Genomic DNA, 16,765 nt, shown 5'->3' on the forward strand with positions numbered 1-16,765 from the left:
TATATTAACCTATCAAATACCAGTGTTATACCTTCCATCTTTCTCTCACGGTTTCTATTTCATACTAGTCTTGTGCCTAACTCGATAATTTTTCCTTGGACAGCTTGTACTCATGCAAGTTGTTGGTAAGTAATAACCATCGTTATTTTTTTTTTTACAAAGGATAAACAAAATCTTGGAAGACTGAACAAAGCCCGCAACGGCCCGTTTGACGTTCTAGACAATCACTTGATTCAAAAATTCCTAAAGTGTGCTAGGACTATCAGGCTTATAAGATGTTCAACGTAGTTTGAAAATGAAAATTTCCTCTACCTTTCATGCTCAACAGTTGATAGGATCATGTGTTTCTGATCTATAAAATCATTCTTCATAACTTACATCAGTCGCACAACTTCCTTTTTGGTTGAAAGTATTTAAGGAATTATGAGACCCTGAATTCTGGGAAACTGGAAACCACGTTGTGTGATACTTACCAATGACTGGAATAATAGTATTTCATAATGGCTGGATCAAAGTTAATCCATAAAACCTTTATAATTCGTAGATAAATGACTACTTTTCAGTTACTAATATCCCTTTTCTCTCCCAATAAATAAATCACTTCATTAACTGGCCACTTACTCATCCACTTGACCCACTTTTCGAACCCCTTCCCCAACAATCAATCAAGAGTTGCCCAATAAGAGGAAGCGAGTAAAAGTGAACGTTAGCATTCGAAACATAAGGTATGAAACTGTGTGGACAGAACTAATTCTGATATTTTAGCTCACGCGCCCTTCCACGTAAATTCCAAAGAAAAGTTACTCAAGTAATGCTACGTTACTTGGCCACTTCAAAATTACCATTCTTCCATTTCCATTGCTTGCTACCATTCCTCATCTTTCTTAATTTCTCATTCAACCAACTATCGCGCTCTCTTTGTTAAATACAACACTACACATTAGTAGTTTCGCGTGTGTTTCAACAGGTCTCTTAATAATTTCCTGATACCTTATCAAACTTATCTCTACAAAAACGACTGTCTACATGCTTAACACTAATATACCTCTACATTTTATAACAGTTTGTAAAAATCTAATTTGCATGTAATAAAAATTATCCACAAAAATAGAAACACCAGAAGAATTGACAATAATGTGAAGAAACATAATTTATACAAAAAGTCTAAACATTGTGTTTCATCTTCTTTTCAGAAAAAAAATATTTATATAAAATATTACATTCGTCGACGAGCACCACTCTTCCTTATACAGTCCTTCTCACTCACAGATGTTATTTTTCTTTTATGACAAGATTAATTAAAGCAATTAAAAACATTAAATACTTTAAAAGTAGGCTATACATTCGAAAAAATCTAAAAGATTATTCACTAAAGAAAGGAAAAGAAACAATAATACATCTTCAACTGATGACACAATTTTAGTAGGTAGCCAAGTCCTTAATACTCAAATAATCTTTTTTTTTTTATTTTTGCATAACGCCAACACACTGACTGATTGGATTACGTTTTGATTAGCATTGTGAACGAATTACAATCAAAACCACAATTTGAAAATCATACAATCATTATTACTATAGCAATAAGAGATCACTTAAAGTACAGACACCGAGAACCAGTTAAGATATAACTTGTGTTTACTTTGAAATTCGTTTCAGTACCAAGACTAGTTTTATTAATTCTTTTTTTATAGTTAATCTTCTTTAAAGAACTACATGATGATTACTAACAACAGGTAGCAAGGGAAATATCAACTAGAAAATTAAAAGATAAATATAAAGGATGGAAGTGATAGCAGTGTTTTTTAAACATTTTTGTTTTTACAATAATTGATTTAATAATAATAATAATAATGATGATTTTAAATCTGTTTTGGACTAATCACTAAAAGCAACCGTTCCCCCAGCACCCGCACCACGGTAGGTCTATGGCGGGTTCTTTCTTTTTGTTAGTATTGCTGCTGCTTTTGCTGTTGGCACTGACCGAACTCTTTTCAGAGTCCCTTCGAGCACCAGCACCCGCGCCCAGAGGCGTGATGTCACTCACGTCATCATTTAAGGTATTTTCACTGATGCTCTCCATCTTGCTCAATTTCTTTTTCTCTTTTTCTGCTGCCAACTTTTGCCTCCCAGCGTCACATGACATACTGCGACCGATTTTCAGGCGGTTCCTGATGGAGGCTGGCAGACTGTGGCTGGAAGGTATGAGTGCTTCTTGCTCTGATCCAGATGCCTTCCTCAAAATGCCATTAGCTAAGGGCATCGGACCAGAGCAAGAAGAACTTGGATGACCATGGTGCTGCTGGAACTGGGGGGTTAACAACCCTCGTGGCCCACTAGGAACCTCCCGAGGCTGTTCTTCGAACACAACGGAGTTGGGTCGAGGGCGAGGGGATTCTGGACCCCTGGGATCAGAGGAAACAATGCGTGGGTGACGCCGTCCACCCACAGGGGATCCGCCACTAACACTACAAGGGGTGGTAGGTGTCTCTCCACCACGATTACTTCGATACAGAGACCCTGCTCGAAGCAAATGTCCAGCACCCAAAGGAGTGGAGGGGTTTCCAGTACTGACTGCTAAACCACCTCCCCCTCCTCCAGGTCCACCAGGGTCACGGGGGATACTGCCATCACGTGTGCGTGGCAAACCACTGGTGGGTGAGGGTCTTTCAGGTAATTTTAAGTTTACTATACACCTACTAGAAAATGTTTTTGTGGGTTTTGGGGCCATACGGGAATCAGTTTGTAAATTAGCCTCAGATCGCATTCCACCAACTATATCTCTCCCTTCAATACGTTCACAAGATTTATCACTTGAGGAAGGTTCTGAACACTGACCACTATCCGGCGAGATGGGAGTTGTTAGATCCGTATGAGGGATATCGGCTGAATGAGGAGCACAAGCGCCATGGGGTGTGGGAGGGGGGGCACTTGTTGTTATTTTGCCACTCCAGTCAGGTACATGCAATTGGGCAGGGGCATCACGCCCATGGACTGTGAGGACAATACGACATCCCCCCACAGTCACATATTTAGGAAGCTTCACGTGTTTCTTTAGTTTCATACGAACAAATCTCTCACCTGTATCAACACCTTTATAAAATCTTCGCTCAAGTTCACCAATGATTGTGCCAAAGGCCGATAAAAGAATGACTAATGTGGCATCTGCAATATAATGAGGAACTCCTGTTAATGCTAACACTACCGACTCTCTTGTGATATCAATAAGAGGTACTTTGCCTCCCCTCACTGTCAAACCACTTGTTAATAGTTGTTGAAGAGCATCACGGCGACCCAAGCTGATATAGGCTGCCCTTCCTACCACACGAACACCTCTAATGGCCACTAAAGTTCCTTCTGCTTGCTGTTCTAATTCATCAATAATTTCTTGTGTTGTTATGTCCCAAAGCTGAGGCATGTCTACTACAGACAGCATAATAGTGTTTGGTTCTATACTATTGAGCCTTACAAGGGAAGACCGAGGAGTGTACACAGAAACCAAGGGCAGCCCTGCTTCCAAGGAAGAGGAAGTGCCGATGTTCGAGGCACTGCTGGAAGCATAGAGGGGGCCTATTGGGCTCCCTGGTGTTCTAGCTACATTGGCAGCGGCTGCATTGAGGCCTGCTCCTAGAGACTGACTTCGACTGCCATCCAATGATCCAGAAAAATAATAAGATGACCTGGTATATGTAACAGTCGTTGTGTGGGAAACTTCTGGCGTCTCGGTGACAGATAACTGTTTAACTTCCTTCACTAAAGAACCAGTATTAGTGCCACTTTTTAATTTCTCAATTACTGTTGCTGATCTCCTTCTGACCGTTGAGTAACCAGGGTCAGGTCCTGTGTCATCTCTGGATGGGGAAGAGGGATGTTCCTCTTCAGGAGGTAGAGCCATTGCTATAGGCTCCTCTGTCACATAATTTCTTTTGTCGTAATTAAATGAAGATGCAAAATCTAGGAGTTGATCAAGATTGAAATGATCTCCTTCAGACATATAATTTTCTTGTTGAATTGGTTTAGAATGGCTAACTGAGGCAGCATCTGAAACATATTGAGTTGCTGAGACAGATGGAGTAGCAACTGAATCAGGTGGAACACAAACACGTACTTGACAGGGCTGAGAGAGTCCATCTACTACCATTGGGGGAGGGCATGCAGCAGCCAATCCAATCCCACTAATTTCCCCACACTGAGATTGGCTGCATGCTCCACTGCTTCCCATGCCACTTATGCCGCTACTACTGCCTTCTACAGTGGCTGCAGATTGACGAAGTGAATATTCCACACTTTGCATCTTTCCACTGTAGACTTTTTGTAAGTTCTCCAAATTGTCAGTCTCCACATTTCCCTCCTCATCATCATTTTCTGCATTCTCCTCATCAATTTTTGACCTACAGTACCTGCTGGGAGGTTGAAGTTCGTCGACCTCATCATCGTCTTCATCACCTTCATCGTCACTGTCATCATCCATATTTTTGACAAAGCTTTCCAACTTGTCATATTCATCACGGAGTGTCCAAACTTGTTGCTTCAGTGTTTCATTTTCCTTCTTTAGCTTACGTAGGTCAGAGTGGCCTCGATCCACTTCAGCATTGATCTCAATAGTGCGTAGGCGTAGTTCTTCATTCTCGAACATAACCCCACGGCTTGACCGCTTGTCCAGCTTGCGGGTACCCTTAATAGCTCCTTCTTTTTTTTTCGATCGCATCATGGTAGTGGGTGCGCGACTTGCTGAGATGAGGTAGCGCGCACTTACCTGCACCACGCGCAAACAACCCCGTACATAACGACCTCCGGAGGCGCGCCCCCCAATATTAGGGGGATCGCGCGCCCCCCTACGGGACGTCCCCAATCCTAGTCACTTAGACCCACCGCCAACAGTTCTGGCGGAGGATATTGCTGTGACCGAGGATGTGGAGGAAGTTCCGCCGCCCCCACCGACCCGTGGAGAGGACCGCATCCTTCAGGAGGAGGAGGAAATAGGAAAATAAGAGAGGGGAAGGGAAGCAAAGAATAAAGATGTTGACTAGGAAAAGGCCGGGAGAGGCGGGTAGAAAGAAAGGGAGTAACAAGTCAAAATTTAGGTGGAAAAGGAAGGAGGGAAGGCGGAGGTCGCCACTGAAGGAGGCGCAGCAGGAGGCGGCAGGCGAGATGGCGCACCACCTGCCGCTCAGCATCACGGCACCATGTTGATATCAAGAGATGATGTTACTTGGAACAGAAATCCCTCACATTTACCAACACTTTTCCCCTCGCCACCACGACCTTTCCCAAGGACAATGATGAAGGTGGAGGTGAAGTCGATGGTAGTGGCACCCCCAGGCGGAACTATAGAACGCCACCCACAAGAACATGCGTCCGGTGCAAAATCTTGCAATCAATTCTGGAACAAAAGAAATGTATTTGAATCAAATGAGATAGGGTATGAAAAGGTATCATATGAGGTAAGGTATGAATTGTATCATATGAGGCAAGGTATGAAAGGGAATCATATGAGGCAAGGTATGAAAGGGAATCATAGGAGGTAAAGTATGAAAGGGCATCATATGAGGTAAAGTATCACAAGATATCAGATGAGGCAAGGGGTGAAAGGGTTTTACACTTGGCCTAAAAGATGAGAAAAATTAGTAATTTCAACATAAGATCGTAACGTGAATATACCTTGAATTGATGTGGTAACAGCTATATTCCAAACCGAATGCATATACATAAACAAACTCACATAAATAAACTAATTGTACAAATGCTAGTAGGTATGTAAACATTAACTAGCTAACAGGAAGTCCAAAGAAGAAACGAAGGTAAGGCATCAAATTACTATCTAATTAAAAATACTGTAACTCTTCATGTAACCAAACAGAAAGTAACACAAAGAAATACAAATAAAGGGAAAATAAGGATTAAAGAGGTCTCAGTAAAATGAAACTTTTCCACATAAATTATTTCAGTCGATCGTGACCGAATGTTATAAGTGGCATTGCATTTAATGTGATGAATGTTCGTGCAAAGAAAAACAGAAAGGTGAAAATAAAATATCCAAACCAGAAGCCGGAAATAATTGAAGTTATTATCCAATTAGAATCTGATCCACAAAAATAAAATGAAACAGATATGTTTAGAAATAAATATAACTTATAAAAACATTCGTATAACAAAGAAAACACAAAAAGTCGCAAAAACCAGAAATCTTCGAAAATCAAGATTATAAGAAAAGGAGCGAAGTGGGTAAAAAGACCCAGACACAAAAGTAGCAGAGACAAATGCATCGACCAGTGTCCTCGTCGGATTCATTCGCTGTGCGAAGCAATCCCCAAACTAAGCAGTTACAAGCAACACCACATCACTATTGACTCCGGGTGCTTATTGTCTGTGGGAATGCTGCCAACAAGCCGAGAGGGACACAAACAAACACACATCATGCAAAGGGACAGAGAGAGAGAGAGAGAGAGAGAGAGAGAGAGAGAGAGAGAGAGAGAGAGAGAGAGTTGTGTAGAGAAGGAGAGAGAGAGAGAGAGAGCGTCTCCAGTAAAGGATTGTATATACTCCATACTGACACTCTCTCTCTCTCTCTCTCTCTCTCTCTCTCTCTCTCTCTCTCTCTCTCTCTCTCTCTCTCTCTCTCTCTCTCTCTCTCACAAAACACACACATGCAGATATCCCCAAATGTTCCATAAAACAACAATAAAAACCAAATGAGGGCAAAAATAAATCTTATCCTCTATCAAAAGTTTCATAAAAATGAGCCATCGTTCTACCAACCACACTTATACACACACTATGGACACAAACGAAATAAAAGGAACAAAAGCAGAGATCACACAACAATAACAACAACAAAACATTCATACGAGGCTATCTTGACAGGAACATCGCCACAGTTATTAAACTTAAAAGTCTTCTTGCATGAATAAACTGATAACATTTGTTATCAAACACAGCCCAATTTCTTTGTTATCAGTGCTAATTAAGTGTCCGAGTTATCTTCAGTTTGAAGGACTTCTTCAGAGTTTATTCCAAAGCATATATATTTTGACATAAAGATAACGGGTCATATACAGCTTAAAATAAAAACAATAATAAATGGGTGATCAAAATATGAAGGGAAGCTTAAATCATTCATGTGAAATTCATGCATACTGAAAAAATGAAGAGAAAAAAAATGTAAAGTATAAATTAGCCAAAGAACATGAGATACATGGTGTGTGAGGATGAAATTACCAAGGGAAGAAAATGGGGGTGGGACTGGAAATCTTTGAACAGAAAAAGATAATGCTAAAATAATCTGGCTAAAAGTATAAAGGCCTCTTATGAGCAGCAGTGGGTATAGTTAGCACGTGAGCCACCTCGCAACCCAAGATAGAATTAGCAGTTACCAGATCTATTTTCAAGTTATTACTAATCTTAAAGCCTTTTATATAAATTACTTATCCAATGTAATTTATTTTCATTCTTAGCGGGACTTTTTTTTCTGTTGCAGCCCTGTGACTTACAGCAACCTGCTTTTCCAACTAGAGACGCAGCTTGGCTAACAACAACAACAACAATAATAATAATAATAATAATAATAATAATAACAACAACAACAATAAATAACAACAACAACAATAATAATAATAATAATAATAATAATACCGATGAATCAGCATGCATACATCAGTGGCTCCAACAATTCCTATCCTCAACTCAACACGACAATAGGGATATGTCACTATCGAAACTGATCCAAAAAATGCCATCTTCCGAAACACTTGAATAAGAACTGATGTGGAGAATGGTAATGACCTGATTTAAGAGATACATAAATGACCTAATTTAATGATATACAAATTATCTCTTTAGGAGACACACAAATTACCTAATTCAAGAGAGACAAATTATTTAATTTGGAGATATAGAAATGACCTAATTTATAAGACACACAAAAGACCTAATTTAAAGATACCCAAATTTTCTACTTAAGAGACACAAATGACCTAATCTAAGAGATACACAAATGACCTAACTTAAAAAAAAAACCCAAATTATCTATTTAAGTTAACAAAAATGACCGAATTTAAAGACACAAATTACCTATTTAGGAAACACAAATGACCTAATTTAAGAGATATACAAATGACCTATTCTAAAGATACACAAATTATCTATTTAGGAGACACACAAATAAACTAATTCAAGAAAGACAAATGATATCATTTGAAGATACAGAAATGGTGTAATTTTAGACACACAGAATACCTAATTTAAAAGAAAAAAATTATCTAATTTAAAAAACAAAATTATCTAATTTAAAAGAAAAAATTAACTAATTTAAAACACACACAAATAACTTGATTCAAAACACACAAATGACCTAATTTAAACCACACACATGAATGACATAATTTAAGACAAAATTATTTAATTCAAGACACCCAAATGACATAATTTAAAAGGCACACAAATGACCTAATTTAAAACAAACACACACGAATGACCAAATTTAAAAGACAAACTTTTCTAATATAAAAGACACACAAATGACCTAATTTATGACACACAAATTACCTAATTTAAAACACACGAATAATCTAATTTAAAAGACAAAATTTTCTAATCTAAAAGACACACAAATGACCTAATTCAAAAGACACACAAATGACATAATTCAAAAGGCACACAAATGACCTAATTCAAAAGGCACACAATTGACCCAATTCAAAAGGCACACAAATGATCTAATTCAAAACATACACACGAATGACCCAATTTAAAAAGACAAAATTTTCTCATTTAAAAAACACACAGGGCCTAATTTAAAAGACACAAATGACTTCATTTAAAACACACACGAATGACCTAATTTAAAAGACAAAATTATCTAATTTAAAAGACACACAAATTACCTAATTCAAAAGACACACAAATGACCTAATTCAAAACACACACACACACACACGAATAACCCAATTTAAGAGACAAAATTATCTAATTTAAAAAAAACGCAAATGACCTAATTTAAAAGAAACACAAACGACCTAATTTGGAAAACACAAATGACAGGCAAGTTGCATGAAAAGCCAACTGCATAATCGAAGATACAAAAAAGAAAATCGAATGATGTCCAAGAATAAAAAAAAAGAAAGGAAACAATCATTCCAATAACTCTTGAGGTGAAACGCAGAAGTAATAATAATTCAATAATTTCTTTCGAAAATTCTGAATAGCGCCATGGAAATGTTACCATTACCACTTGGCTCACGCCGGATAAAAGTTGTATGGGTTTTAGGGCCCGCAGTTGAAACATCTGGAGAACTTGGGAACTTGAAATTCACGTGCACGAGTTTTTTCATACTTTTATTGAAATAAAACTTATTTTCCTCTACTTTATTCGTACTTTTATTGGGTTAGATTTTATATTTTACAATCATTTCATATAAGTATTCAGAATATATTTTTGGGTTTAATCATAAATTCTATGTATATAACTTGAAAAAATTATAGGCGCATGGAAATTTATTTTATATTTTCATACACTTAAAATCTCGTAACATAATTGCTATAGCGCTCATGTGAATAAGCAGAGAAACAATTAAAAATAAAATCAAAAGTTAATTTGTTCTTACACAGAATATTTCAATGCTAATTTCCCTTTTTTATTAATTTCTTTTTTAAACACTGATTTGCGAAATGGAGATGGTTCTTGCTCACGAAATGAGTCAATAGTTAGCCACCCTTATTAATCCACAATTATAATAAATGCGTCAAACAATTCTAAGAACCTGGATGAGCAATAAGATTAAAACCAAACAAAATATTTCAAAATATTATAACGATAAAAAAAAAAATAAAACACCACCAAGACCACACAACCGTTTCTAAGAAACTATGAAAAACATAAAACTCAATAAAAGTGAGACAAAAACACAGAACACGCTAAGGCATAAAACTTAAAATGGAAAGTAAAAATAAGAAACTTTCTTTGGAACTCCTGTTTTCAATTTCAGGTATCGAATCAAAACTATAAACATGACATTGTTTCTTCGGATCCTTTAGTTGTTTCTTTGAAATTTCTTTTTTGAAAGTCGAGGAGCTGATTAAGAGGATGTCACTACCTTTGCAATGCAAGTGTCTATATTACTTTTACGTATATGAAGATGAATGACCATACATGCACACACCTAAGCACATAACCTGTATTATATATATATATATATATATATTATGTATATATATATCTATATATATATATATATATATATATAGAGAGAGAGAGAGAGAGAGAGAGAGAGAGAGAGAGAGAGAGAGAGATTATGTACATGGAGACGAGCAAACATACATGCATAACTTAACACATAACCTGTCTAATTTATGAGAGAGAGAGAGAGAGAGAGAGAGAGAGAGAGAGAGAGAGAGAGAGAGAATTACAACAACTAACTTATGGTCTAACTTAAACTATTTTGATCTATTTTTCGCAATGCCAGTTTACAGGAAAAGTTCTTTAAAATTGCAAATCATTCAGACCTTTCACCATTTACATATTTGTTTAAAATTTTTTCGTTCTCAAATAAGAAAAATACATCAAGTGAAAAATTACTGTTTTTATATGTAAAATAAGATTTTAAGCCTATTCCATTTAACGTCATCCTTTCTAGATGTTTATATTAAATTATCATTCTTTATATTTTATAAGATACTATTCATTGGCATAATAAAATTTTCTTTTTAGTTACATAATTTAATATCTCATGTAAAATCATCTATTTATCTTTACTTTTACTATTCTTTATTTTATCACAAAGCTAAAATCTTCGAAATATACTTAATACCAAATCTGTGGAAAATTCCAATTGAAAGGAAGAAAAACTACTGACAACAAGAAATAATACTGAAAATAACAATAACAACAAGCAACTCCATTACCGACCACTTCCTTACCTGCTACACAAAGACTGTCTCCAAAGAGGTGCCTCAGATGACGAGAAATGGGGAAATAGCTGAAGGAAGATAAAGATTAGGTGTATAAGAAAACGATGAGGATAAAAAGAAGGAAAGAGTGGCGAGTGGTAAGGGGAGAGAGAGAGAAAGAACAGGACGAGTGAGAAAGAGTGGAAGAGAAGAAGAATAAAAGGCTTCTCAAGTAGGAAGAGGCAGGGCGACAGCAACTCCAAGGAGATCGTTCTCTGCCTCTTTCTCAAGTGCCACAAAACTTCGTCATCGCATCGATACTCATTGTGGAAGCCCCACTTTCACGAGCGGGATGACGTCCGCGCTTTTTTCAACCTGGGCTTTATTTAGTCAAAAGTCTTAATTTAGAAAGTTTATGCTCTGTTCTTTGTATATCTCTGAAAAAAGCGTTGGACGACTATTCTATCCGTCATCAAATAATCTGGAAAAATAGGAAACGGTTAGACATATAGATCAATAAAGACTGAATTTGTTTATGTACGAATATGGGGTAAAATTTCCTTTCGTTATAAATAAATCACATTTACTTGATAAAAATATGAAAATATTGCACAACTGAATAATGCACGTTCATAATATTCGAAAATATCCCCCCGAAAAAAGACTAGCAAGAAGCGCACGGAAGGGAAGATAGCTTTTATCAGTTACATCAGTACTTTACAGAATATTGATTTTCTGTTAAAACTCGAGAGGACTTACAATATCTTTTCACTCTCCTCTGCCAGATTTTCTTATTAAATTTTGCATTATTTGACTTTTGAGTTAATTTCTTTTCAAAATTTCACCAAACATAATCATTCTTTTCTTATTGATTTTTCATTGTTCCAACTTTCAATATCTTTTCACTCTCCTCTGCCACATTTTCTTCTTAAATTTTATAACATTTGACTTTTGAGTTAATTTGTTTCCAAAATTTAACCAAATATAATTAATCTTTTCTTATTGGTTTTTAATTATTCCAAAACACTAATTACAGGAGCTTATAATTATCAAATTGATTCGAAAAAATCATATGTTCCCATTTCACACGAAACGAAGCTTTAATATTTCACTTAACATTTCTATTTTCGTTTTTATAATTCATAACACTAAGTCCCAATTTAGCATAACATTAATATTTCACCATTTCCGTTTAAAAAAATATGCACAAAATTTGCAATAGCCTTCTTTATTTTAAAATATTTCCAAGAAATTTCTCCCATTGCTAAAATTTCAATGCCAATTGACCATCTTTTCAGAAAATGGGTAGAGTACCTACTTCACTCACAAGTAATACAATTAGTATAATAATGGATGGGATTAACTCCCTGATCGATAAATATATAAGAAAATATTAAACACTATCTCCTCAAAAATCCAGTTTTTTTATGCTCAACCACATCCACTTGAGAAAATACACTGAATAACATGAATAACAATATAATTCATACATATACTTAACACTACATTGTTAACAACTTGAATAACAATATAATTCTACCTTGTGGACACAACAGACTTTAAATAACATGAATTACAATATAATTCATACACCTTCTTGAGATAATATAAAATGCATAACATGAATAACAACATAGTTCATAATTTCCTGAACATAAAATACTGTGAATAACATGTATAAAAATTTAATTCATACACCCACTCAACACAATACACAGTGAATAACATGAGTATCAATATAATTCATACACCTTACAATAAAATTCATACACCCACTCAACACAATACACAGTGAATAAAATGAGTAATAATTCATACACCTTAACACAACGAACAGTGAATAACATAAATAACAATATAACTCATACAACAATTCAATACAATACACAGTGAATAGCATGAATAACAGCATAATTCATACACCTGTTTAACACAATTCACAGTGAATAACATGATTAACAATTCATACACCTTCTTAACACACCACACAGTGAATAACAAATAACAATATAACTCATACAACATCTAAATACAATACAGAGTGCATAGCATGAATAACAGCATAATTCATACACCAGCTTTAAACAATTCACAGTGAATAACATGATTAACAATTCATACACCTTCTTAACACAACGAACAACGAATAACAATGTAATTCATAAAAAATGTTCGACATCACACTTTCATTGAATCGATTCCTACCTTTCGGCCGAATGACTCGGGATGACATTTATATAAATGTGCGAAAACAACAAAAGTGATGTGAGCATAAAATGTTCACTCTACCAAAACAAAATGTGGTGACATTGGTCTCGTTTCAGTTCACATTTTTTTTTCTGACTTAAAATGGCTTACAATTCAATGCCAGCATTACATGTCTGCACCCTTTACAAAGTTACAATATCATGGCAATCCACTTTTTAAAACACATATTAGTTTATATATATTGAATACAAAAATACATCAGATTGAAACAGTGCAGAGTATATTTCCAAGACTTAAATACTTAAAAGATAAATATATTTTGCAATAACCAAATAATATACATAATCATCATCAACTTCTCTTACACACAACTATATGATATACAGTATTTACCTTTCAAGTGAAAATATACAGAACTTTCTTTTTATATTTTCAGGGAGGCTGACATAGAATGAAAAATTGCAGCATTGGTATACATATAAAAGAAATTCCTCCTGTTTCTATTCTAAAGAACTATAAATTTTATCATAAATTCGCAAGCGGTATTAATAAAGATAATAATAATAATAATAACAATAATAATAATAATAATAATAATAATAATAATAATAATAATAATAAATCAGTAAAAAAATAAGGCCATTGAAAAGTGGCAACATAACCAGCCTGTGTTGGTGAAATGATAAACTCATTTAGCAGTGTTTTATAGCTTTTAATGTTCTTAAAAGTAAACTTTATTTGAAATATGCTCCTAAACATCTAAACATGTAACCTACTCTCTCTCTCTCTCTCTCTCTCTCTCTCTCTCTCTCTCTCTCTCTCTCTCTCTCTCTCTCTCAACTAAGAACTAAAAAATTCATCTTAAACGCTCACATTATTGGGTTAACTTTTCCATTTGGACTTTCAAGGCTAATTATTATTCCCACCCGAAAACGTTTTTTACAAATTGATCTATATACATCAAGGCTGATGTAGCAGACCCACATAATAATGAGCTCAAAATGCCCCATAAGGATAGCTTAACTTCTAAAATTAATTGAGAAAAGTATATTTATTATATTTTTTTCATTAACCATTTCTATTTTTTTAAAGACGTGAAACCTTTATTTTCATGACATACTATATATAAAAAAGAACATATCAGAGGCTTTACAAACGCAGAAGAAAGGAATTGCATAATACTGTGACAAAATCAGCAGAAATTAGAGACATTTCTAAATGTTCAGATTATTGTTCCATTTAAACAAGAAAGTATGAGTAACGTTAGCCGGCTGAAGATAAGAATTATTTAGAATTTTTAACCAGAACATTAAGGACTTTAAAAGTGATCAAAACTTTTAAAAGTTCCAAATCATATAATCACGTACAGCAATATACTTCCAAAATCTACTAACATTTCCATATCTACTATGAAAGCCGTAAGTTGATTAAAATGACACAATGATTCTTGAATATATAAGATATATCTTTCCGTTATTAGACAGATCCAGAATGCACAAACACCACCACCACCAGGTTATGCAATTCCAAGGAGCAAATCCATCAAAATGAATACATTCTATATGATCATATAATTTCTTATTTTATTCAGGGATCAAAAGTAAAGTAGCAACTTTCCAAATGAAATATGCAAAATGTTACTTCGAGTAAAGCACCCAATCTTCAAATGATAAAATTTTATCTCCAGTAAGGAAACATTATTGGAAATAAAGGAAATATTTTGTAAATTTTAAACCAAAGTGAAATCAAATTTATATAATCTATGGTTAATATATAAAAACACAAGAAATAATATTCCAAGAAATGATACCTGAAAAAATGTTGCTGAGGAAATTTCTGATAGTGTTAACGAGAACAAACTTTAATATGTAAAAACAATTAAATATAATTTTGAAATAGAATTTAACTTGGGATCACGCAATTACAAATGAAAAATCTTCGACTCAATCCTCGTAATAATATATACATAAAATCATAAGAGAACATATTGTATGAACATAATTAACCAATTTGACTACACGTAATTATATACCGTAGTATATATATATATATATATATATATATATATATATATATATATATATATATATATATATATATATATATATATACTGTATATATACATATATATATGCATATATAAATATATATATATATATATATTCATATATATATATATATATATATATATATATAAAGATAGACAGATAGATATATCAAAACAAGGTGTGCACATTAACATGTACATAAATATATTTCATGAGAGAGAGAGAGAGAGAGAGAGAGAGAGAGAGAGAGAGAGAGAGAGAGAGAGAGAGAGAGAGAGAGAGAGAGAGAGAGAGAATTTACGCTATGATACCAGCTGCAGAGAACTGCAATTATTGTCCATTAATGCTGTAAAAATTAAATATCAATCGCAATACTTTTTCAAACTGTAAAAATAAGATAATTTAATGATTTCTATTAAATTATTCCCGGACTGGCCTCAGTACAGTTCCCACGGGTCAAAAAATAACAAGAGAATGCTACATAATTGGTGTTTAATATACTCTGTGTATGAATGTGTGTTGTGTATATATATATATATATATATATATATATATATATATATATATATATGTATATATATATATATATATATATATATATATATATATATATATATATATATATATATATATATATAAACATATGTGTGTGTGTTTTCAAACAGGAGGTGGCTTTAGTACACACACACGCACAAAGAAAAAAAATAAAAAAATAAAAAAAATGAATATATGTTTTATTCATTCTCTATTTTCTAAATCACGGATGAACCACATTGTACATTAAAATAACACCGACAACATTTGTCGTTTCATGTATTCACAGAGTAGCCTCATCAGTAATATAAGTAAATCAAACCCCAAACATATTCTGTGCTAATCACCACCGCTATGAAGCACACAGGCTCTTTAATCCAATACAGCATACTCACAAGCCATAACACCCTTTCTAAGCTTCCCTCATGATAACTTTCGTTATTTTGGAATTATGCAATTTTTTCATAAAAATTTTACTCTTTATTTCAACCCATAAATCTCTAAAAGCACCGAGGCTTGTCTTCTTCAATGGTAATCCTCTACCACTACTTTCGTGTCTCAAAATTTCTCTCACAATAAGTTCTTCTTAGGCCACATATATGTAAAAAATTCATCCCCGAAGTTTCAACTTTATTCTTCTAATATTTGCCATGAACATTCAAACTTCACTCCAAATAAAGAGAGTTGACTTCCACAAATTGAAGACTCCATTTTCTTGTTTCTTCTTCATCTCTTCTTTCATCTTGCCCTCACCCGTTTTACTGATTCCATTCATCCACCTCTCATACTAACATTCATTACCCAATCTTCTTAATTCCATTCACTGAGAGAGAGAGAGAGAGAGAGAGAGAGAGAGAGAGAGAGAGAGAGAGAGAGAGAGATTGGGCACATCGTTAAAAGTGATAAGAATAATTTATTTCCCTGACACAGAACGCTCTAAAGCCTACGGCATAGGAGGACATTTTATCCATCAATCCTCGTGAGAGAGAGAGAGAGAGAGAGAGAGAGAGAGAGAGAGAGAGAGAGAGAGAGAGAGAGAGAGAGAGAGAGAGAGATACAAGGCACTGTCTCTTTCATTTAATTCTTTAAGGAGT

At 34.4% G+C, this 16,765-nt stretch overlaps 1 protein-coding gene across 1 annotated transcript in view; it reads right to left on the reverse strand.

The window, feature by feature from the left end:
• The window catches only part of LOC137615221 (uncharacterized), an 11,742-nt gene extending 376 nt beyond the window's left edge, over positions 1-11,366 (reverse strand). The window contains exons 1-2 of the mRNA XM_068344901.1: positions 10,912-11,366; positions 1-5,380 (exon numbers count right to left, since the gene is read on the reverse strand). The exon at positions 1-5,380 is cut by the window's left edge and continues 376 nt beyond it. Coding sequence (XP_068201002.1) covers positions 1,883-4,708 — 2,826 coding nt within the window. The 5' untranslated portion in view covers positions 4,709-5,380; positions 10,912-11,366 and the 3' untranslated portion in view covers positions 1-1,882. The remainder of the gene's footprint in view (positions 5,381-10,911) is intronic.
• Between the last annotated feature and the right edge of the window lie 5,399 nt (positions 11,367-16,765).

The sequence above is a fragment of the Palaemon carinicauda genome, chromosome 21 (assembly GCF_036898095.1).
Source record: "Palaemon carinicauda isolate YSFRI2023 chromosome 21, ASM3689809v2, whole genome shotgun sequence".
Classification (NCBI taxonomy): domain Eukaryota; kingdom Metazoa; phylum Arthropoda; class Malacostraca; order Decapoda; family Palaemonidae; genus Palaemon; species Palaemon carinicauda.